The 21891-nt window shown below is 40.1% G+C and overlaps 1 protein-coding gene across 1 annotated transcript in view; it reads left to right on the top strand.

The window, feature by feature from the left end:
* The first annotated feature begins 3395 nt into the window (after window positions 1-3395).
* The window catches only part of PNKD (PNKD metallo-beta-lactamase domain containing), a 33404-nt gene continuing 14908 nt past the window's right edge, over window positions 3396-21891 (top strand). Inside the window, exons 1-3 of the mRNA XM_070957125.1 lie at window positions 3396-3556; window positions 18000-18115; window positions 19220-19332. Of these exons, the coding sequence (XP_070813226.1) occupies window positions 3396-3556; window positions 18000-18115; window positions 19220-19332 (390 nt within the window). The remainder of the gene's footprint in view (window positions 3557-17999; window positions 18116-19219; window positions 19333-21891) is intronic.

Genomic DNA, 21891 nt, shown 5'->3' with positions numbered 1-21891 from the left:
AAAGGTGATTTAAACTGCTTAGGCTTTGCCTAAAAGGGGGAAATTGTTCCTGTTGTCGATTCTTCCTCTCAGCTGTTTCTATGGTAAATGAGAAAGAATCTCTAGCATTTGGCTAGGCTTGGGGGCACTGTACTGTATCTAAGGATGGCAAAAATAACCAAGAGAAGAGGAAGAGAAGAGGAAGAAAGGACAGAAACGTGAAAGATCAGCAGGGAGGGCATCAACAAAAGTGAAAGTGGTATCTGCAACCATAAGAATGAAGTTGACCTTTTTCTTTAGATGTGTCACATGCATGATATATGCAAAAACCGGGAAAATTTCCAGGAGCTACTGACTTGACTTTTTTGCCTTCCCCTCTAGAGAAATACAAAACAGAGTTAAAATACTAAACAGAATCTGGGATGAAATGTGCAAAACTCAATGGTCTTCTCTTCTTAATGAGGCTTTTGAGGAGGCTAACGCATTCTGAATTCCCATGATTGCCATAAAGCAGGGGAAGCCCGGTCATCTGCAACATGCTTAGAAATTCAAATTTTTAGCAGGCTAGTAAAAAGAAACCCTGTTAGTGTAGAATACTGGCGGAAGAAGAATGGACTGGCAATCCACTAGCCTGCAATTAAATTCTGCACTCGCGAGAACACTTCTTTCTTTGTGGTCAACAAGGAAATTATGCTGGGAGTTAGCAGAGCAGTCCTGCTTTGCTCATCAGCATGGAATTTGTTCTCTCTTAAATCCTGCTAAAATACAAAAGATGACTATGAAGAACATCATCTCAATGAACCCTACTGAGTATGGGGGAGAGGAGAAGAACAATTATCAGAAATATGCATTGTATTCTTAAAAAGAGCTGAAGAAAAAAGGCTGCGTGTATCAGAATCACTCAGAAATTAACTCCCCAAGCTAATACAACAATCTTCACACAACTACTCTGCTTCTAGCATTTTGTGACTCATATATGCACAGCTTTCCATGCAGCTTTCTCCATTACTGTATATAGAAGCAGGATACTTTTGCACTGGAGAATGGCTGGGATATTTTTCATGGCAACTCTCAATCATTTAAAAACCAATTCAAACCACAGAGCCCTCTTTTGCAATAGATACTTATTGATATTACCAAATCCAATGGCTTGCTGTGGAAATACACATGGATTGAAATGTGTTGTATAATATACTACGCAGTATTATTAATAATTAATATTGAAATAAAGCTGAAATTATTCCCATCATTACAGTGGCTCTTTGTTATCCCAAGATAGTTCCAGTTCTGTAGTTTAAAAAACTGCAGTAGCAATCAGGTAATCATATTCAATAATACAGCAATAATGAAAAGACCAGTGTAAAAATGTTAGCTCTAATTCGCCATCAACTAGATCATATTGAGCATTTATGTGCACTTTATATATATAGAACAGAAATGTTACATTTATGTATAAGCATATGCACCAAGACAAATTCCTTGTGTGTCCAATAAAGAATTCTATTCTATTCTAAATGTGATGAAGTTAAACATGAATATCAGCATTTGGAGATAAAGGAGTATGCAGGAAAAATAATTAGACAAAAAATCTAAAAATAATTTGGAAATAAGTCTGATTTAGAAAGTCTTACTTCTCAATAGGTGAGTGGGAAAAAATACAATACAAGCTGTACCTTTAGAGGTATTTGGCAATGTTAACGTATGTGTAAGTGCCATTTTACCTTCCAATAATTACTTTTCTTTGGGTTCTTTAATATTCAGACTTCTCCTTTCCAGCAGGTAGGATCTACAGCGCAGCTTCCTACAACAAAACTGTAAAATGCCCTGAGATAAAGAGCAGAAAAAGAAAAGAGGGATGATGTTTCAGAATAGCCTTGGAAATAGCAGCTTGATCATACATATATACATACATGTGTTTCAGAAATAAACCCAGTTGATTAAGTAACTTAAAATTAGCCAAAAGCACAACCTTGAAACAAATTCTACATATTTAAAACACCTTTTTACATGCTCCTAAACAAGACTTCACATGTCAGATGGTTGGAATATTCATCAGATGTGATTGTTCACACATACATTTCAAAATTAAAATACCCCAAGTGAGGCAGAATGCACTTGTATGCTTGTTTGAGTGAAGAAAATGAAAGTTGCCTGAATGAGATGAAACTACTCAATAGCCTCTGACAAAAGTTTAATGCTGAATTCAGTGGGGCTTAATAAAGGAGAATATTTGTAGCTCAGAGTTGATATGAGGGAGTCCTGAGTGCTCTCTTGGTTGTTTTGTTGCAGGCATTTGTTACTCAAACTAGATAACATCATTACTGCTGATGGTTACCTAGTTTGGGTAACATCTCCAAGAAAACCAAGCTCAGAGAACACTAAGAATCCCTCAATGGGGCTTATTTCTAAGGCAGGGGTCTGCAACCTTAAATATTCAAAGAGCCATTTGGACCCGTTTCCCACAGAAAAGAAAACACCGGGAGCCACAAAATCTGGGTAGGCGTGGCCAACTCAATGTCACTCACTTCCACCGATCACATGACCACACCTACCCAGCCGGTCATTAGGGCAGACAACCAGTTGTTAAAAAGCACCGGGAACCAAAAAATCCTTTTGACATATCCCTCTCTCTTCTTTCTGTCTCTCTCTCTCCCCCTCTCTCTGTATCCCTCTGTCTCTGCCCTAGCCCGCCCCCGCTGTTGCCCTTACCTTCTCAGGCCAGGCGAGGAGTGACTGGGAGGGGAGGGCAAGGGGCGGGGCCAGCCAGTGTTGGGATCACCTGACAGGGAGCCACAGCAGAGGGCCCAAAGAGGCACATGCGGCTCCGGAGCCGTAGGTTGCTGACCCCTGTTCTAAGGGAAGATCAAGTATACTTTAGTGAATTCGTGCAATGAATCGGTCCTATAGACACCTGCTATAATCCAAATTCGGAATTGCTTAAACGAACACCTAGTATAAGGACATAAAATATGCATTTTCTGAGAGCCTTCATAAAGTCTAGACTTCAATTCCTATCAGTCCAACCAGGAGTTGGCGTTGGCAAAGGCTCACGGGACCGAAACAACCTGGCTTCTTTGCAAGCTACGGCTTACCCCCATCACCCGCTGCTACTCTCTCGTGGATCTGACTCCACAGTAAAGGCAGCTTCAAGCCACCGAAAGCGCGAACGGCGTCTGCCACGCTCCATCGTGGACTACCTATGCTGCGGATAACCGGGCGGGGCGGTGTTGAGCGTGGAATCCTGCGCAATCGCGGCGCCTGGCGGTGGCGAAAGGAAGGGGCGACCACGCGCTTCGGCTGCGAAATCCTCGGTGATCCGAGGGGGCGGGTCCCGAGTGTTCCGTGCGGGAGATGGGAGGGCTGCTTTAAAGCCAAACGGGGCGGGTTGGAGGCTTGTCGAGCCCCCTCCGCGGAGCATGGCTTGGCTGGCTTGGTTGCTGTGGATTTGGGCTCTGGTAACCGCACTCGCCGTTTCGGGTCGCCGGGCTTTGAGTTACGCTTTTCACCGCTGCGGGAAAAGGCAGCATTCCCTGCTGATGCCCATGGCTGTGGCGGGTTCCCTGCTGCTCCGCATTGGGTAAGTCGGGGGGGGGGGGGACCGGAGCGTAAATATGGGGGCGGGGGACGATCTTTTTCGTAGTGGCTACTACAAGAACGTGCTCTGGGACTTAACACATTCTTGGGCTGACAAGGTGCATTCACCCCGGTCTGCTGCAACTGGAAAGGTCTTGGCGGTCGAAGGAGCTTGAGACGGAGATCTACCAGATCTGAACTGAAAAAAACCAGGGCGGCCGCTAAATGACAGCCAAGAATTCTTTCTGCGGATTTTTTGCAGCCTTGGCTAGAATAGCCGGGGATACGCGGGGTCGAATTTTGTCTCTTTCTTTGAGGCTGCAACGAGATAGCTGCAGTCATTGTTCCAGGGCTTTGGCTTCAGCGGGGTATCTACTTCGATCTTAAAGGATGTATACTGGTCGCATTTGCTTCAGTCGTGGGAGAGGACAGTCTGTTTAATTGTGGTGGTGGTAGTGGGGAAAGAGTTTCTGTGTGCGCCTGCGCGGGGGGATTAATTGACTTTTGCAAAACCAACGCGGAGGAGGAGGAGAAAGGAGGAATTCGGCAGTTCTGTTAGTGGGCGAAAGGAACGATAGGTCAGTAGGTTCGAGGCTGCTTGCAGAGTTCACGGAGACCGGGTTGGGTCCCATTTGTGGCATTGGAACAAGCAACCTTATCCAGGGGCGTCGCAGCACCCAGAAAACGACCGTGCGGAGGCGAGGCCGACCGCGACGCTTTTGCAAAGGCAAAGATTAGATTTAAGCCGATCTGTAAGAAACTGCCGGCGTTTGCTTTGCGGCTAGGAAAGACGCGCTTGTGCCGCACTTCAGGGAGCAAGCTAGTGCGGGGGCTGGATTGATTGGCAATGATGGATGCCTGCGCATCAAAGGAACATCGGGATCCGAGCCTCCGCATGCGTAAGCGGTGGCTTTGCGCAGGTAGCTGGCTCTAAAGTGGGGCGGGGGCGTACAATACCCTGGGTGCCTGTTCCCTTCCTCCCAAATCGAAAGTTAAAGAAGGACGAGATTCTGCTGTGCGCAACTTTTGTGGGATTTTTTTTTTTTGCCTACGGCGGTTGCTTTTTGGTGGTTTTTTTTTTCTGAAAGAGCTGGAGCGTGACGAGCATGTTTTCTGGAAATGCCTGTCATTCAAAAAAAAAAAAAATTAACAATAGCATTACTATGCTGTTCTCGCTTCTTTGCCGTTTAGCATAAACGCATTTCCCTCTCTTCCAGGAGTCTCCTTGGGTGGTGGGGAAGAGCGTGTCAGATCATACGCTTTGTATAAAATATATATCCCGTATATATGACTGGGCCAACCCCTTAGTACTTCCATGTGGAGCCGGGGAAACCGGCTTAAAAATCCCAGAAAATCATTGTGTTAATCATAACAGAATGGTTCATCAGTGACGTTAATCTCTAAACTGGCATATGCTTTATTACTTAATCATTTAGCTCCGAATTCTGATCCTTGTATTCATTCTAGGTCAAAAATAAACAAATGGGGAATAAAGTGTAATGCTGAATTTAGAGCCCTGTGGAATACATTTAAGTCACAGTTTGAAGGAAGGAGAAGAGTTGGTGAGAAAACACAAACTGTCAAGATCAGACTGATATTAATCCAAGGAGTATCAAGTGAGCAGAATGCTTGCTTACATAAAAGAAAAAGGGCACAGGCCTCTGCGGAGGAAAAAGCCTTGCAAACTCTGCTGTAGCCGATGTATTGTGCATGTGATACAGAGAAAAGGGGCATGTTTTCTACTAATAGTTGTTCAAACTCCCCTCCTACATCTTTTGTGATTAAAAAGGCTAATGCCTTGAGTAGAGTGTTACAGAGTAGGCCTTAGAACAATAACGTTTCCCAATAGGTGAAATAATAAGACATATGAGCCATCAGGAACTTGGAATACCTACTGCCCCAAAGTCCCCTAACCTCTAAGTGCTTTCTTACTCATCCATTACTAAAGGCAAGAGACACTTGACAATGAAGATGGATGGAGATAAATACTGGTAACTCACTAAAAAAACAAACAGAGCTTTTAGCTTTTAAGGGAGAGTGCCAGATCCTGCTGGGAACAAAGAAGAGGAAATCAGAAATTATTTTTGGAAAGACGCTGAAATTCCTAACACAGAATTCTCCTTTGTCCCTGGCTCTTCCAACATCAGCAAGTGAATTTACAGTATCTTTTTGAGAATCGGTGAAGGAAAAACCTCCCAAATCTTTTCCAGCCATTTTTCATCTTCTCTCAAAAGTCCCCACTCTAAGATTGGATGCAGATCTTACAGAAACAAATTTGCGAAGAAGAAATTTCTTGTATTCTAATTTGGTGAAATTTATGCTACTGTATGGGTAGTTTGCTTATATGTTTGCATTCTGTCTTCCTCCCTCCCTCCCTTCTTCCTGAAATATGTCCCAAGGGTGCTTTTGCCAAAAGGCAACTGGACTTTATTGGTTTTTTTCCTTTGAAAAAGTTTCGCTTCTCATCCAAGAAGCTTCTTCAGTACTAACTGGCTGGAGGGGAATGATAATATTTAAATTCTTTGCAGTCATCTGGTCGTTACACTCTCAGGATGGGTAATTAGCTCTCTGAGAGTAGTTGAGGCCACTTGGTGTTTTATCTGTGCCCTCAAAGTCACCCGAATCAGAGTGTAAACAGGTGTGGAACCTTCTTGGGACTGCTGAAAGGACTGATTTATAGGCAGGAGATAGGTGATGTCATATCCCTCCCCCTCTATTGAGGGATGGCTTGTTCAGTTTTAACATAGATGGCCTCTTTGACCCCTCTTTCAAGCTAGTATCTTCTTTGTCCAGAATGTGAACTTTTTCGTATTTCCATAATGAAACGTTTTCAAAGAAAAAAGCGAGAAAGTCCAGTTGCCTTGGAAAAAGTACCTTTGGGACAACCAGGGCTTCAATGATTGAGATATTCAGGAATAGACATTCCTGAAATATGAGTTGTATATATGGAGTTTCCAGGTAGCATTTTATCCATAAAATTCAAGTTGTCCTTGAATTGATAGACCCCTAGTGATTTTGACAATAAGACGGGAATGATTTGCCACTGCTTTCAGTATTTGTTGACTTCCTACAGACCTAGGATTTCTTATTGGTCTCCCATCCAAATATCAATTTGTTTAGCTTTTTCAAGATCAGTCTAAGTCAGCAAGGGCTGCCACCAACTTGGTTTTGCATTTAGATATTGATCAACTTCAGTAAGATAGTTGAGTTGTTGGTTCCAGGTTAGTGTTGTTGTTTGAGTAACGTCAGCTCTTCAATCTTGGGTTTAATTCCTTTCTCCTCCTGCCATACCAGTACAGGTTACAAAGCTGTGACCTCAGAGAAGCCCAGATGAAAAATGATGGGGCACAAAAGGCTGAAAATATTTATAAATATCTATGTATGTAAATCACATGTAATCTATGTAGGAAGTATTACCAGGGAATCTAATGAGCATGAATCTTTGCCTTTCCTGAAAGATATTAGTTTGGTTTTTATTGCAAAGTCAGATCTCTGCTGATCTCCTCCAAATTACCAATGTATGAATCCATTTTTACTTTCTACATTTTAGGCTTATAGGGCAAAGGATTCATAGATTTATATAGGTAGTTTTTGACTTACAGCTGGTTGCTTAAGAACTATTCAAAGTTACAATCGACTCAACAATTTACTTATGAACCATCCTCAAAATTATGATTGCTGAACCACTCCTGTGGACCTGTGACGGTATTTCAGGTGCTTGGCAACCAGCTTGCATTATCACTGTTGCAGCATTCCATGATCCCATGATCATATTTTGTGACATTTTTTTGCTGTTTTCTAGCAAAGAACACCCATTCAATAAACTGGATTCAGACCTAGGACCAAGTAATTTGCTTAATAACCATGTGATTTGCTTAATGATTGACATTAAAAAAAATCAGTCGTAAAATGAAATCTGGTCATTTGGTGACTCAATTGATGACCGCAAACAAATTATAACCATAATTCCAGGCTCAATTGTGTAAATTGAGGTCTTCCTGTATGTGCCCTAAAGTGGGGATTTCAGACTTGAAAATAGTTCTTTGCAGGCTTATGATTCTGAGGATAATTTTCAGGAGATTAGGAATCTGGCTTTGATTTAAGGCATAATCTTAGTCAAATCTCCATCCTTAATCCTCTGGCTTAATGAAAGGGAGATGTCAGATGTATTGTTGAGTCATGGGTGTTCTTTTCTTGCAGAGGGAGATTCCTTTTTTAATATGTATAAATTGAGAAGAAAAAAAAGAAGAAAGCCAATAAATTAAACTAGCAATAGCAGCAATAGCACTTTGACTTATATACTGCTTCACAGTGCTTTGCAGCCCTCTCTGAGCGGTTTACAGAATCAGCATATTGCCCCCAACAATCTGGGTCCTCATTTTACCTACCTTGGAAGGATGGAAGGCTGAGTCAACCTTGAGCCAGTCAGGCTCGAACTTCTGGCAGTGAGCTGAATTAGCCTGCAATACTACATTTTAACCACTGTGCCACCACAGCTCTGCATGCGGTTTAGGAAGTTGTCACCTCTGCATTAGACTCTTGTCTGCCTGCTTTATAGATAATTGTTGGAAACCAAATGGAGATGGGTTTAGCTATTCAAGCAGAATTATCTGTACAGGTAGTCCTTGACTTACGACCACAGTTGAGCCCAAAATTTATGTTGCTAAGTGAGACACTTGTTAAGTGAATTTTGCCACGGTTGTTAAGTGAATCACTGCAGTTGTTAAGTTAGTAACCCAGTTGTTAAGAGAATCGGACTTTTCCTTTGACTTTGCTTGTCAGAAAGTCGCAGAATGTGATCTCATGACCCCGGAACCGGAACACTGCAACTGTCATAAATTTGAGTTGCCAAGCATCTGAATTTTGATCTCATGACCATGGAGATGCTGCAACGGTCATAAGGGTGAAAAGTGGTCATGTGTCACTTTTTCCCCTGCTGTTGTAACTTTGAATGGTCACGGAATGAACTGTTGTAAGTCGAGGACTACCTGTATTCCAGTACTATGCTCATTTGGGGAGTTGTCTTCTATGTGTTTGCATAAAAATTCCTGCAATGGGTGTGTTCTTCCTACAAGCGGTCATCTGTACTTTGGACTTTGTCTATTGGCAGGTCAGACTGGTGCTTGCTTATCTGACCATTACCTTGGATGCCGAGTTGTTTTTACAGGCCGGCATCAAAAACACAGCTTAAAAGCAGCAGCTGCACACGGTATAATGAACAAACCAGCTGGGTTTTTAATATAAGTGTTTCTAAGTATTGGTTTACTAAGTTAATTTGCCAGTCACTCCATCCTCTGTTCCTCTAGAGAACAGATTCCTTTACTGGTTCATTGAATACATTTGAACAATTGTTCCTTTTGCATAGAATAAAAGGTGATGTGGTTTCTTTCTTTCTTTTTTACATCCTCTTGATATTGGCTGCCTGCAGAATGCGTGGAATCTGATTGTATATCCATTTGATTTCATTGTAGCGTATCGCTGTCGTGAAGGATATTTTAAGATGGCTAGTCCTATCCAGTTTCTCTCCAGTAATGTGGTATTGCAATACCCATCTTCCCACATGCTCGATATTCTCTCTGGGAATGTTTACAATAACAATTCAGTGCTTCTCAAGTTCATCAGGTTGAGGAAAACTAACTTAAAATGTATTGTTAGTCAAAATATGTAATCCTGTAGAAAAAATATTCTTATCCGAATCTTCATGACTTCATGTTTATTTTCCTCTGCTCTGGTCTGACATATTTTTCATCAGCTGCCCAGCTTTTGCAGGCCCTTCATTGTACAAACGGGAGCCTTCATTTTATAAATAAGGAATCTGAAAGAGTGTTTCTGTAACCTTTTGAACGATATACTTAAATCCTTTTTCTTAACATCGTTGTGAGCCCCGTAATACCTTTATCAAGATAATATTAAAAGTTCAGCTCTGCTTTCTACTAAATTAAAGGTTCCTGTCCATTCAAAGAAAAGATGATATTCATTTCAAGCAGAATATTCAGAGCATGTGTCCATTTAATATCGTTAGATGTACCTAACTTTACTAACCAGCTATAGAGGAGCCTAGTAATAAAAAACTAAAAAGAATGTGTTGCATGTTTTTGTGGGATAAGATTTGCATGATTGACTGGATGTACCACCGAATGGAATCGGTTTTTTTTTTTTTCTCTCTTTTGAAAAATGCATGAGAAATCAGGGCTGTCTTAATGCAGCTAGTCCTCGATTTACGACCAAAATTTTTGTTGCTAAGTGAGAAATTTGTTAAGTAAGTTTTGCCCCGTTTTACACCTTTTCTTGTCACATTTGCTAGAAGAACCACTGCAGCTGTTAAGTTAGTAATACAATTGTTAAGTGAATCTGGCTTTCCCATTGGCTTTGCTTGGCAGAAGGTCGCAAAAGCTGATCACATGACCCCAGGATGCCGCAACCTTCATAAATATGAACCAGTGGCCAAACATCTGAATGTACATCATGTGACAATGGGGATGCTACAATGGTTGTAGGTGTGAAAAATGGTCATAAGTCACTTTCAGTGCCAATGTAACTTCGAACGGTCACTAAACAAACTGTTGTAAATCAAGGATAAGCCCTTTTTGTTGTTTAAAAAGTAACAGAGTAACAGAGGGTGATATCATTTGGAATTATTGCAAGGATGGGCAAGATATCCTATCCCGCTTTTCTTCCTCCTGCTTTTTTTTTTTCTTCCATTGAATGCATGTGATCTTTTCCAGATGCCTGTTTTTCTGTTTTTCTGGGCTTCTTATCCACTGTTTTATTCCTCACCATTCCTACACATGGCCTCTATTACATGATTGTCTATCTTGTTCACTTGGTTCCTTCCATTGCTTGCATATCCCCTGGGTGCAGTTAGTTTCTTCCTTCTTTTTCTTCTTCTATCACATCCTTCCCGTAAATCAGCCATCTGGGCTTTTTAGCAAATGAAGAGAAATCCCCTGAGATGAGGAAACCACAAGGAATTACAAGCTTTCGAGGGGAAAAAGTACAAAGTGTTTGCTTAACTTCTTCCTTGCTACAGAACTCTCAGAAACAAAGGGTGTGTTTGTATTCATTGAATTGTTTGGGAAAGTATATTACATGCTATTTGCTACACGAAGCTTACTGTGATAACTTGATTGAACTGCAAGTTATACTACTAGTTTGTCTGCCTGGTGATAGGATTGAATTGTGTGCTTATCTCCGATGCAATCTTATTATAATTCCAAGGCTGAATTGTAAAACCTTGGCCATAAATTTACAAGATGGCATGGGCTGCTTGCAGGGTGGATTTAAATCACTAGTCAGTAAGGCTTGGTTTAAATCATAGTTTTCTACATAAAGACTAATTCTTGCCGGTATAACTTTAATATGCAAGTAGATGAAGATTTTTAGAATAACAACTTTTCATATTAGTTTTTTTATCCCCAGTTTAATAGGTTAATCATTCATATTTGGACGACTTTTCTGTTGTACTTAGGAAAGAGAAAAATAATCATTACCTTAATAATAACAATTTAAATAGGTTTATTCAACTGAAACAATAACATTACAGCATATGTTATTTGCTTAAACAAACATCCATGTTTGTTAACTAATTTGGCTAAACAAAATATATATATTTTAAGAAACTTAGACTGTCAGCCCAGCCTACACATGAAAAACTTAAATACTGTCCTCTGTAGCTCACTCATCATCTTCATCTTCTTCTTTGTTCATAATCTGGAAAAGAAAAACAAGCTTTCCTGCTTTATAGGGTCCCAAACGATTTCTCAATTTAGAATGAAGGAGTCCAAAGGAATATTCTTTCAATGCCTGCAGAAGAAGCTACTGCTGTTAAAAGTGAAATCATTACTTGAACAGTCTCTAAATCCAAGTGCTTAAGTGACTTCCACCAGTTCACTGGTGTGACTTTCTTTAAAATATCTTCATATATTTCTTGAATGGTTCCCCCTTAGCTTTGAAGTTTATTATAGTTGGCATTACAGATGGATGATTGCTGGATACCCATGTCATAGCTAACTCCTCTTCCTCAGCACTTAAGTTTTGACCCTGATACTGGATATTGACAATATTTGCCAAAAATGAGCTGGAGACAGTACTTGTCCATTCGTTTTTTTAATGCTTGTAATTTAATTCTGTCCATGCGTAGTTCTGTTTTTAAGTGTTCACTCAGTTCCTTCCAAATTTCAACAGCATCAGCAATAAAACAGCTATTTTTCTGTATTTTGTTTAAAGCTTCAGAGATGGGTTTCAGGATGCTCAGCATATGTTCAACATTTCTCTTAAGCCCAATGTTGAGGATTTTGGCCGTGACAGTGCCATCTATTTTATCTCGATTTTCTTCACAAACTGTCATCAGAATAGGCCAATTCTTGATATACTGCTCAAAACAGTCCACCACAGAGTTCCATCTAACATCTTGTGGGAATGTTAGCTTGGTTCCACCCATCCTTTTCAGAGCTGCTGCAGCAAAATGATTGCTACGGAAGTATTTAGCAATTTCAATAACATTAGTCTTTATTTCTGGAACACTTAAGTCTTTGGCTAAGAGGTGCAGCAAATGAGCACTGCAACCATATGTTATTAGCTTTGTATTCCCTTCCTGTTCTTCTAAATTTCTTCTCATCTTGGAGACATTTGCAGCATTGTCTGTGACCAAACTGCGTACTAGACATTTGAATTTTTGTTCACATGTTATTATAGCTTTTACTGCCACTTCTTGTAAGTATTCTGCTGTGTGTGCATTTCCTGACGTATCAATTGTTTGTGCAAGGAAGACTTTCCCTTCTTCTGTTGTTATACAAGCACATACAATAGGATCATTGTGGACATTACTCCAACCATCAATACTTAGGTTAACAATTCTACCCTCCAGAGCTGTTGCACATTGCTCCATTTCTCTGTCATACACTTTATCCAGCAGTTTCCCTGCAACATCTGCTCTGCTGGGTGGACTGTATCCTGGTCTCAGTGACTGAACCATATTAATGAAATGTGGGTTCTCAGTCAGACAGAAAGAAGAGTTCATTGCATAAACAAACTGGGCAATTTTTTCATCAATTAACTCTTTTTCTAATCTGCTAGTTTTTATCACAAACTTATCTATGGTGGTTCTAGAAGGGAAGGGTTTTTTCTTTCTTTTAGGTGATAGTGATATGTGGCTGTGGGTGTCTGATGATGATGATGCTAATGAAGCACTATCCTGGATGGATAACTCTGAAACTGTAGAACAGGAGGATGATGATCTTGAAGGTGGATAGTTTCCAGAATCCATGAATTCCCCTAAACAAAAAAGTCAATGCTGTTATTTTATTGTTTATACAATTTCTGCTTATTGTACACAGCACTGCCCCAAAAGGAATATTTGCTTTTCTTTATAACTGTACCAAATGACAGTAACATGCAGTAATAATAAGAAATATAATTTTGCTCAAACATGACAGTTCAAGGCAGTCTTTAGAAATATGATTCAATAAAAATGTTTACCAACCTGAAGATCCTGCCTGTTCAAATGTGTTTCTTTGGTCATCTTCATCACAGCACTTCTCATGATGTTGCCTCATTCGAGCCACCAGGCCTTGCATTTCTTTGTTGCAGTGTTTGCAGTTTCCACGCATGCCTGCCTTACCGATAGGTAAAGGAACTTCATTAAAATATTGCCAAACTGGGTCTCTTTTATGGCCTGCTGCCATTATAGGTTTTTTTCTCCAAGGAAAAAATGTGATAAACCTCAGGTCATACACACAAAACGATCCAAAGACTTGTCTGTCTGTGGCTGTGCAGTATTGTGCTCAGAAAGTTTCACTTTCATTTTGTACTGCTTGTCTGCTTGCCCCTTCCTCCTCAGACTTAGTTTCACTTTCTTCTTGTGCAGATCTATTCCACTCCAAACAATCAGAAAAATATTGTTTCTATTCTATTCACTGAACTTCTTGAAACTTAGCACTGAAGGGGTTGATTCTGTATTCATAGGTTTGTAGAACAATAGGATTAAGGTCTTTTTCTTAACTCTGTTCATGTTATAACATTTTTGCTGTGAAGAAGAGGCATGTGATCTCTCCTGAGTCAAATTCAGTTTTGAGAACTGCAAAAGTAAACCAAGCATCTGTGATAATATCTTGTAGGCAAAGAAACTGCCCAATAATCTTACAAAAACCTCTGGAAGAGCATGACATTGTAAATGGATTAATGGAATTTATTTACCAAAAAAATTAAACATATACAGCCTTATTCTACATAATTAAAAAAACTAATCTTTATTTCATGATAGAATAACCTTTGGATGGTAATATATTTTCCCCAATTTTTTATTTAAAAAAATCCGATTTAAATAAAAAAAATCCGATTTAAATAAAAAAACTGATTTTTTTGATTTTTTTTTAAAAAAATCATTGATTTTTATCCACCCTGGTTGCTTGCCTCTCCTCAAATCTTGTCTATATGCACAATATGGGGATCAGATACAGAATTGTTATGACCGTTGAGAGAATTTATACAGTTAGATTTCAAAATGATAAAATCTCTGTGGAATGATTAGCCTGCAAGCTCAAAAACAAAAGGAATTTATGGAAAACGGGTCTTTCAAAGACTTGACTGTGATACACAGGGACCAAATTTGGATGTTTTTATTGCTACAGTTGTGTCTTTTGAGGACTTCCTTGGCTTCTTATTCTTGGATCTGAGGATCCTGGTTAAGCAGTCTCTGATAGAACGGGCACTGCCGGCTAAATGCAAGATTTTAGATCTTTTCCTTCAGAGACTTGAATTGAGCCCATCTGCAGACATTTTGGGGTTAGACAACTTAGAACTTCGCCGTCTTAGGTCTGACCTAAGCATAGTACATAAAATCATCTGCTACAATGTCCTACCAGCCAATGAATACTTCAGCTTCAACTAAAACAATACAAGAGCACACAATAGATACAAACTCATGGTAAACCGATCCAAACTAAACTGCAGAAAACGGAGTGGACTACCTGACTGTGATTTCTTCCCCAAATCCCCAAAACTTTAACCTTAAACTGTCTACTGTAGACCTCACCCCATTCCTAAGAGGTCTGTAAGGGGCGTGCATAAGCGCACCAGCGTGCCTACCGTCCCTGTCCTAATGTTTTCTTTTATTCGTATCCTTTTCATGTATTTATAATTATGTTTACACTTGTATCTGTCATAAAATACATGCTTGACTTAATTAATTAATTAATTAATTTTGGGATAAAATGATTTCACTCCTGCAGGGGAAGAAGATCTCTTGTATCTGTGGCTTGTCTGTCCCATTCTGAGTTTGTGTGGCCCTGCTGTCTCAAGAAAAAACAACCCTCTGGATACTGTTTCATTGCAAATTTAATCTGAAGGCTCAACCATGCATATGCTACAACTGATAACACAGGAAAACTGGATTCTCAGATGTTGCTTTGTCGAAGGAAGTTATTGTGGACTCAGCTTAGAAGCTGCTCAGTCTTCCAGGAAATGGCTCTGGAGTGGGGGCACCTTGGGAGAAAAGCTGGCTCACTTTCAAACTTTTATGAATCCGACATTGTTGAAACCTCCCCAGTATAATATAAGCAACCTTATTCTTGTGTTGCAAGACTCTAGAAGTATTGGATTACAACCCATCACCCACACTGAGCATGGGCTAACTTGTGGTCCAATACATTTTAAGGCTGGTGTACTGTGCTGTAGGATGCATGTAGCTTTGACATGCAGCTTGTGGGGGTCTGTTTTTATTGGCATGGTACAGTTGCTTTGAGAGAGATGTGGAATTTTATTCTAAACAGGATCTACTTTCATGTCAACAAGCTACAGCTCATGATCACTTTTCATTTTTCCTATGTATTTCCAGTCTTCTCTCATGTAGGTTCTCTGAGGTCATTTCTTTCCCCCTATTCTCACTGGAATCCCCACCTTTGGCCATCGAGACAGGACAAGACAGGACAAAACAGAACAGAACAGGTTTCTTGGCCAAGTGGTGATTGGACACAGAAGTAATTTGTGTCTGATGCATCAGCTGTACAAGTGCAAATGTACTCCTTGCCTTCTTGAATACATGAACATCACAAATTGCTACAGAAAATATTGGCTTGATGGTGATTTCATATTTTTCTCCAGAAGTTTGTGGCTTGATGAGGAACCTTAAGGAATGAGAGATACATGTAGTCAGTCCTTGGTTAACAACAGCCATTAATTAGTACTAGCATTTCTGTTGCTAAGTGATACAGTTGTGAAATGTGAAATCACATGACTACACTGCTTAGCGACAGCAGTCCTGGCACTTCTGGTTGCTGTTGTTAAGTGAATCCCACACCATCATTTAAGTGAAATGTCATGTCTTTGCCATTTGTGACCTCCTGCTGGCTTCCCCATGGATTTTGCCTTATCAGAAGGCGGCAGTGAAAGTCACAAATGGTGATGTTGTGACCGCAGTACACTGCAACTTCATAATTGCAAGCTAGTCAATTGAGTGCCAGGATTATCATCCCATGACCACAGAGAAACATTGCAGCGGCCACAAGTTATAAGAACTGGTAATAAATACCACTTGTCAGTGCCTTCATAAGTTTGAACAGCCACTCAATGAGTTGTCATTAAGTGAGAATGTGAATCAATTTCCAAGAGTTTGGGATTTCAGAGTGATACAGTAATGTGTGAGGCGCAATTAAGGGTTCATCTCTCCATCAAGAATTCTCCAGAGGGGAACACTGAATTGGGGGAATGTCTTGGCTGCAGTTGGCCTGAAAAACTGTTTCTCTGGGCTGCTTTGATTTGTTCTGAGTTTAGATGCTGCACATGCTTTTCCCAGTATTTTTTGTCTTTTAAGGGTCAAAACCCAACAACTTTTTCCAATTCCACTTTTTAAAAAAAATAAAATCAGAAAAACATGTTCAGTAGGCTCTCTTTTAAACCAGCTTTTATACTAGCTGTGTTAACAGTTTGCAAATGTATTTTTACTAGAGGAATGTAAAAGACTTATATAAGAATTTATTGAATGTACAAGGAAAATTAAAATCTAAACAGGAATTAAATTCTTTAGGACTACAAGTGGATTGGTGGACCTATTTATAGGTTCAATCTAAATTCAAGAAAGATAGAGATGGGAAAGGCATATACATGGACCTACAAGAATTAGATAAAATTTTGATGGGCCAAGAAAAAGGCATGATTTCGAAAAGCTATAAACTGTTAATGAGATTAGATAGAGGCGATGAGATAATTAAAGATACAATGATCGCCTGAGGGAAAAACTTCAGTTACCCAATCCACCTAGACAAATGGCAAGGGATTTAGTGGGAGAATATGAAGTTAGTAGTATCCACAAAGAGAACATCTATAAGATGATATATAGGTGGCACCTTCCCCCTGATAGATTGGCTAAAATGTTCACTGGACAATCTGCTGAATGTTGGAAGTGTGGGCTGGAACGAGGCACTTACTATCATCAATGGTGGACATGCCCAGAAGCAGTTAAGTTTTGGGGAAAAATAAAAAAATGGCTTAATGAGATTTTAAAGCTAAAAATTGATTGGGCACCAGAGACATGCTTGCTCAGCTCCAAACCGGATAATATTAAAAAAGATTTACGGTATTTGGCCCTACACATTATCACAGCGGCGAGATTGATATACGTGCAACTTTGGAAAAACAAAAATATCCCATCAGAGGAAGCAATTATAAAAAAGATTTTGGACTGTGCGGAAGCAGATAAACTGACTAAAAAATTAAAAGATAAAGATCAAACTCAAACATGTTTATCCTGGGAAAAATTATATACGTGGCTAGCGATGAGAAAATCCTAACCCAATTGAAAAGAGGAAAGGTATTTATTGAGAAACCTATAATATACAAATTAAGTGAGGTTGGATAGACCATTGATATATGAAGAGATATAAGTTGTTCTATCTTCCTGGAATATAATGTAGATATAGCGTATTGAATATTTAGTTGTCAAGATATTACTTGTAGATATGCTTGTTATTTGTTATGTTGTCTTGTATGTTATTTATATAGTGTGGTGTTGTTTTTTGTTTTTTAATGAAAAATGTAAATAAAGATTATTTTTAAAAATAAATAAATAAAAGACTTATTGCAACTCTCAGTCTTTTTTAATTAATAACCTCAGAAACTTGCGGACAAGACAAAATAAACATCAGTCAAAGAAAGAAAAATAAGTTGGGTGTACACTTGTATAATTTGAGTTTTCTGGCATCTCTGTGTAGTTTTAACAGCTCGAGGGTGCATACCTGCTTATCCCTAGAATACTGAATTGAGTCTAGATGATATATATCTCTTTTAATTACATGTACCTCTGCTTTCAGTTGTTTGGATGGTTCAGCAACTCTAGTGGTGGCTATTAATCCTTCTCTGCTTTGTTAAGTATCATCAGGAATGTAGTTGTACCAAAGTCTTTGTTTGTGAACTTGTTCTGACTTGCCTCTCTGTTTGCCTCTCCGGTTCCACAGGTATAATCTCTATGCCCACACCCGGCTGGGCTACCTGTTATATAAACGACAGATAAAGAAGGCACGCCAGCGTTATCCCCAAGGACACTCAATTCCCCAGCCTGTGGAGTTCAATGGTGAGAGCTTTTTGAGAAGCACTAACTGGATTCGGGATAGTGAAGAAATCCTGTCATAGAAAGTAACTTTTCTAGCCCCGGGGTGGGGGGTGATTTTATTATATTAATTTATTATATGACTCTTCTTTTATTAGTTTTATTGTTGTTATATGAGGTTTTATATTCTGTAAGCTGCCATGTGTGAATAGGCAGCAATATAAATTCCCTAAATAAAATTTAACTAACTAACTAACCTCTTGAGATGGCCCAAAGTGAATTAATGAGTCAAATTAGGTCTATATGTTTGGGATTCAATCATACTCTTACTAATGCTCCTGAATTGGGCAAACAATTTGTACAGAGCAGGTTTTTATACATCTGCAAAATTCTTGTCAGAAACCTTGGGAAGGACGGCAACCAGTTTCACAGTTTGATCTTTGAGATCAGCTGAGATTGCAGCACGTTTGACGGAAGATACAGCAAGATCACTGTACTTGAACTTCTATGCCTCCAGCATCCAGCTTGAAATTACTGAGCATTGTTCTCTATCGTTCATTAGACAAGGATATTCAAAGAACTTACATCTCTCTAAGACAGGAGGGTCAAACTCAATTTCATTGAGGGCCGCATCAGGGTTGTGTTTGACCTCAGGGGGCATGGCCATGGTGGGCGTGGACAGCTCGATGTCACTCTGTTTTTGGCTGTGACGGCCTCCTGCAGCCCTCTGCCAGTGAAAACGGAGGCTGGGGGGCGGGGCGCACATGGCCCTCCCAGGCTCCGTTTTCGCTGGCAGAGGTACTGTGGGCCGGTCCTTCGCTGAATTCAGGGCAGCCCCATGGGCCAGATCTAAGCACCCCGGAGGGCCAAATGCGGCCTGCGGGCCTTGAGTTTGACACCCCTGCTCTAAGACTTAGAAAGCTGCTGGACTGCATAGGCCAATTTTTGTTTCCTCTGATTGTGATGTCTCATTATCTTTTTAAAAAAAATATCTTTTAAACAATTATTCAAGTGGGCCAACAAAATATAGGTCCAAATAGCAATATAGATATTACAGCTTCAATGGAGAGTTTTCTGGGCTCATTTTCCTGCTTTTCTTCCTTCTTTGCTTTCTGTCTGTTTTCCCAGGTTTGAAGATCCTTCCCATCCCTGTCCTGTCTGATAATTACAGCTATCTTGTGGTTGACACTGGCTCCAACAGTGCGGTGGTTGTGGACCCTTCTGATCCTTTGGCTGTACAGGTGAGAAACCAGATGTGATACCTCTCTTCCAGAAGTGAAGATCAGAAGATTTCAGGACTGTGGGTCTACTTTTTCTAGCTTAATGAGGGATATGGAACCCATGAGTGCCCTAGAAATTGCTAAATTACCTTCCATTACTTCCCTTAAAATTGCTCCTGCTGTTCAGGATTACAGAACATTGATTTTTAGCAATAACCAAGTTCTTCCAGTTCCCTGCTCCTGTTGTGATTTTTAGAAGCAATCAAATGGTGTTGGGTATAAAATCTCGTTTTAAAGGGCATAAATACTCTTAGCAAAATTAACGTAATAGGATGTTTCTGTGCATGTGGCTGAGATAAAGTAATAGGTTTGGATGCTAGAATTGGCTTTAAAGTCTGATCATATAAATATCCGGTGCTGTTCTTCATTTGTTTTTTTCATCTCAGTTACTTAAGTCAGTCATGGCAGGAACATACATTATTTTTGTTATTATTGCTGTTTAGCAATTAGCAATCAAGATCTTTTCAGATCTATTGCAAATCACCCACGAATCTAGTAATACATGCTGTTTTGTTTTTGCCTCTTCTGCTGTATAAAGTGGATCAAATATGGATGTTTGAAATCCAGAAAGGGAAATTGCCATTCTTACCAATGCTTTTAAATAGGCTCAAGCTGTCCTGTTAAAAAGAAGGACTTGTCAATCAGTTGAGCTGCAAGCATATTTAATATCCAGGCAGTGGTCTATGCAATTGAGGAATTGTCTGCTTTGGCTGTGGCTTCTGGAGTTGTTATCAAAGCCAGCTGGAGAATGACAGGTTGCCATGACCTGCTATAAGTTCATAGAGATGTTAACCAAGCATGAATCGTGGAAAGGGAGTGTGAAAAAGTCCCTTGGATGAATTAGACTAAGTTTTGTACAAGTTGGCCAAAAGGAAAATAGTGTAATATCATATTTTTGGGAAAGAACTAGCATTTCTCAAGAATTGATCCCAAGCTTGATTCCTAGGAAACGAAAAATTTTGGATTCTTCTTCTTCTTGTGCCATATTGATCATTGGATGTTGGCAATCCTATTTTTGTCAACAGCCACATGAAAAAATGCTGCTGAGTTTTATCCAAGCTAGTCCCTTAGGTTTTGAAGCCATGATGTTCTTTTTCTGCCTGGACCTCATTTGCCTTCAAACTTTTTCAATCTTCAATCAATTCTTCTATCCTCCCTAATTCCAAGTGGTCAGTATTTAAATCCTTCCTCTGGCAAAGTCCTTGATAGGCCAGCTATCTTCTACTACCTCATAAATCTCAATGCTTCTAGGAGGGGACATTTGTAAAAGACCTCCTTCCACACATAAGTGCTGATATAACATTTATAAGTAGCCCTTGTTTAGCAACCACAATTTGGACTAGCAGCTCTGTTGTTAAGTGAAGTGGTTGCTAAGTGGAAAATCACATGACCACAACTGCATTCCTTTTTTCCATTCCCCTGCCATTTAGTATGTTCATCCCAACACCAGGGTAATTAACAAAAAGCGAATTAATGTTTGTAATTACATTAATTGAAGAGGAAGGGAAGAAAATCAGCAGGCACAAAGTGGGGAATACATATATAAAAGAATAATGTGGTACCAGCAACCTCAACTGTGCTACGCAACAGCCCAGTGTATTCCTGAGAGCAAGGGGGAAGGAGTAAAAATAATCCAAGCAATCTGAGCAATCTCTACTGTGCCTGATCCATTCAAGAGTTCTGGTGGTGCAGTGCTTAAAATGCAGTATTGCGGGCAAACTCTGCCCACAGCCCAGAGTCTGATCCTGAAAAGGCTCAAAGAAAGAGTCCCTTTTTAGATTGGGACTCCTTATGCACAGTCACTCAAGCACTCGTCACTTCTCGTCTGGACTATTGTAACACTCTCTACATGGGGCTCCCCTTGGGGTGCACCCGGAGGCTCCAACTGGTGCAGAATGCGGCTGCACGGGGGATTATGGGAGCGACGGGGCGCTCCCATGTGACTCCTCCTGCGCGAGCTGCATTGGCTTCCGGTGGACTTCCAGGTGCGCTTCAAGGTGTTGGTGATCACCTTTAAAGCGCTCCATGGCTTAGGGCTGGGGTACTTACGGGACCGCCTTCTGCCACCAATTGCCTCCCACCGGCCAGTTCGCTCCCACAGAGAGGGCCTCCTCAGGATACCGTCAGCCAGACAATGTCGGCTGGCGACCCCCGGGGGGGGAGCCTTCTCTGTGATGGCACCTACCCTCTGGAACAATCTACCCCCACAGGTACGAGTGATCCCAGACCTCCGGACTTTTCGTCGGGCCCTTAAAACTTATTTCTTTCAGTTAGCCGGGCTGGCCTGATTTTATATTGGTTTTTAAAATTGATACTGATTTTAATTGAAATGTTTTAAATTATGGGCCAAACTTAATTATTTTAAAACTATTTTAACTTTTGTATACAAATGTTTTATTTTCGGCTGTTCACCGCCCTGAGTCCGAAAGGAGAAGGGTGGTATAGAAATTTAAATAAATAAACAAATAAACAAATAAACAAATAAACAAATAAACAAATAAATAAATAAAGTTGACTCAG

The sequence above is a fragment of the Pituophis catenifer genome, unplaced genomic scaffold, assembly GCF_029215685.1.
Source record: "Pituophis catenifer annectens isolate HBS135680 unplaced genomic scaffold, rPitCat1.0.hap2 SCAF_1, whole genome shotgun sequence".
NCBI classification, from domain to species: Eukaryota; Metazoa; Chordata; class Lepidosauria; order Squamata; family Colubridae; genus Pituophis; species Pituophis catenifer.
Note: the sequence above shows the minus strand (reverse complement) of the source record. Positions and strands in the feature narration are given on the sequence as shown.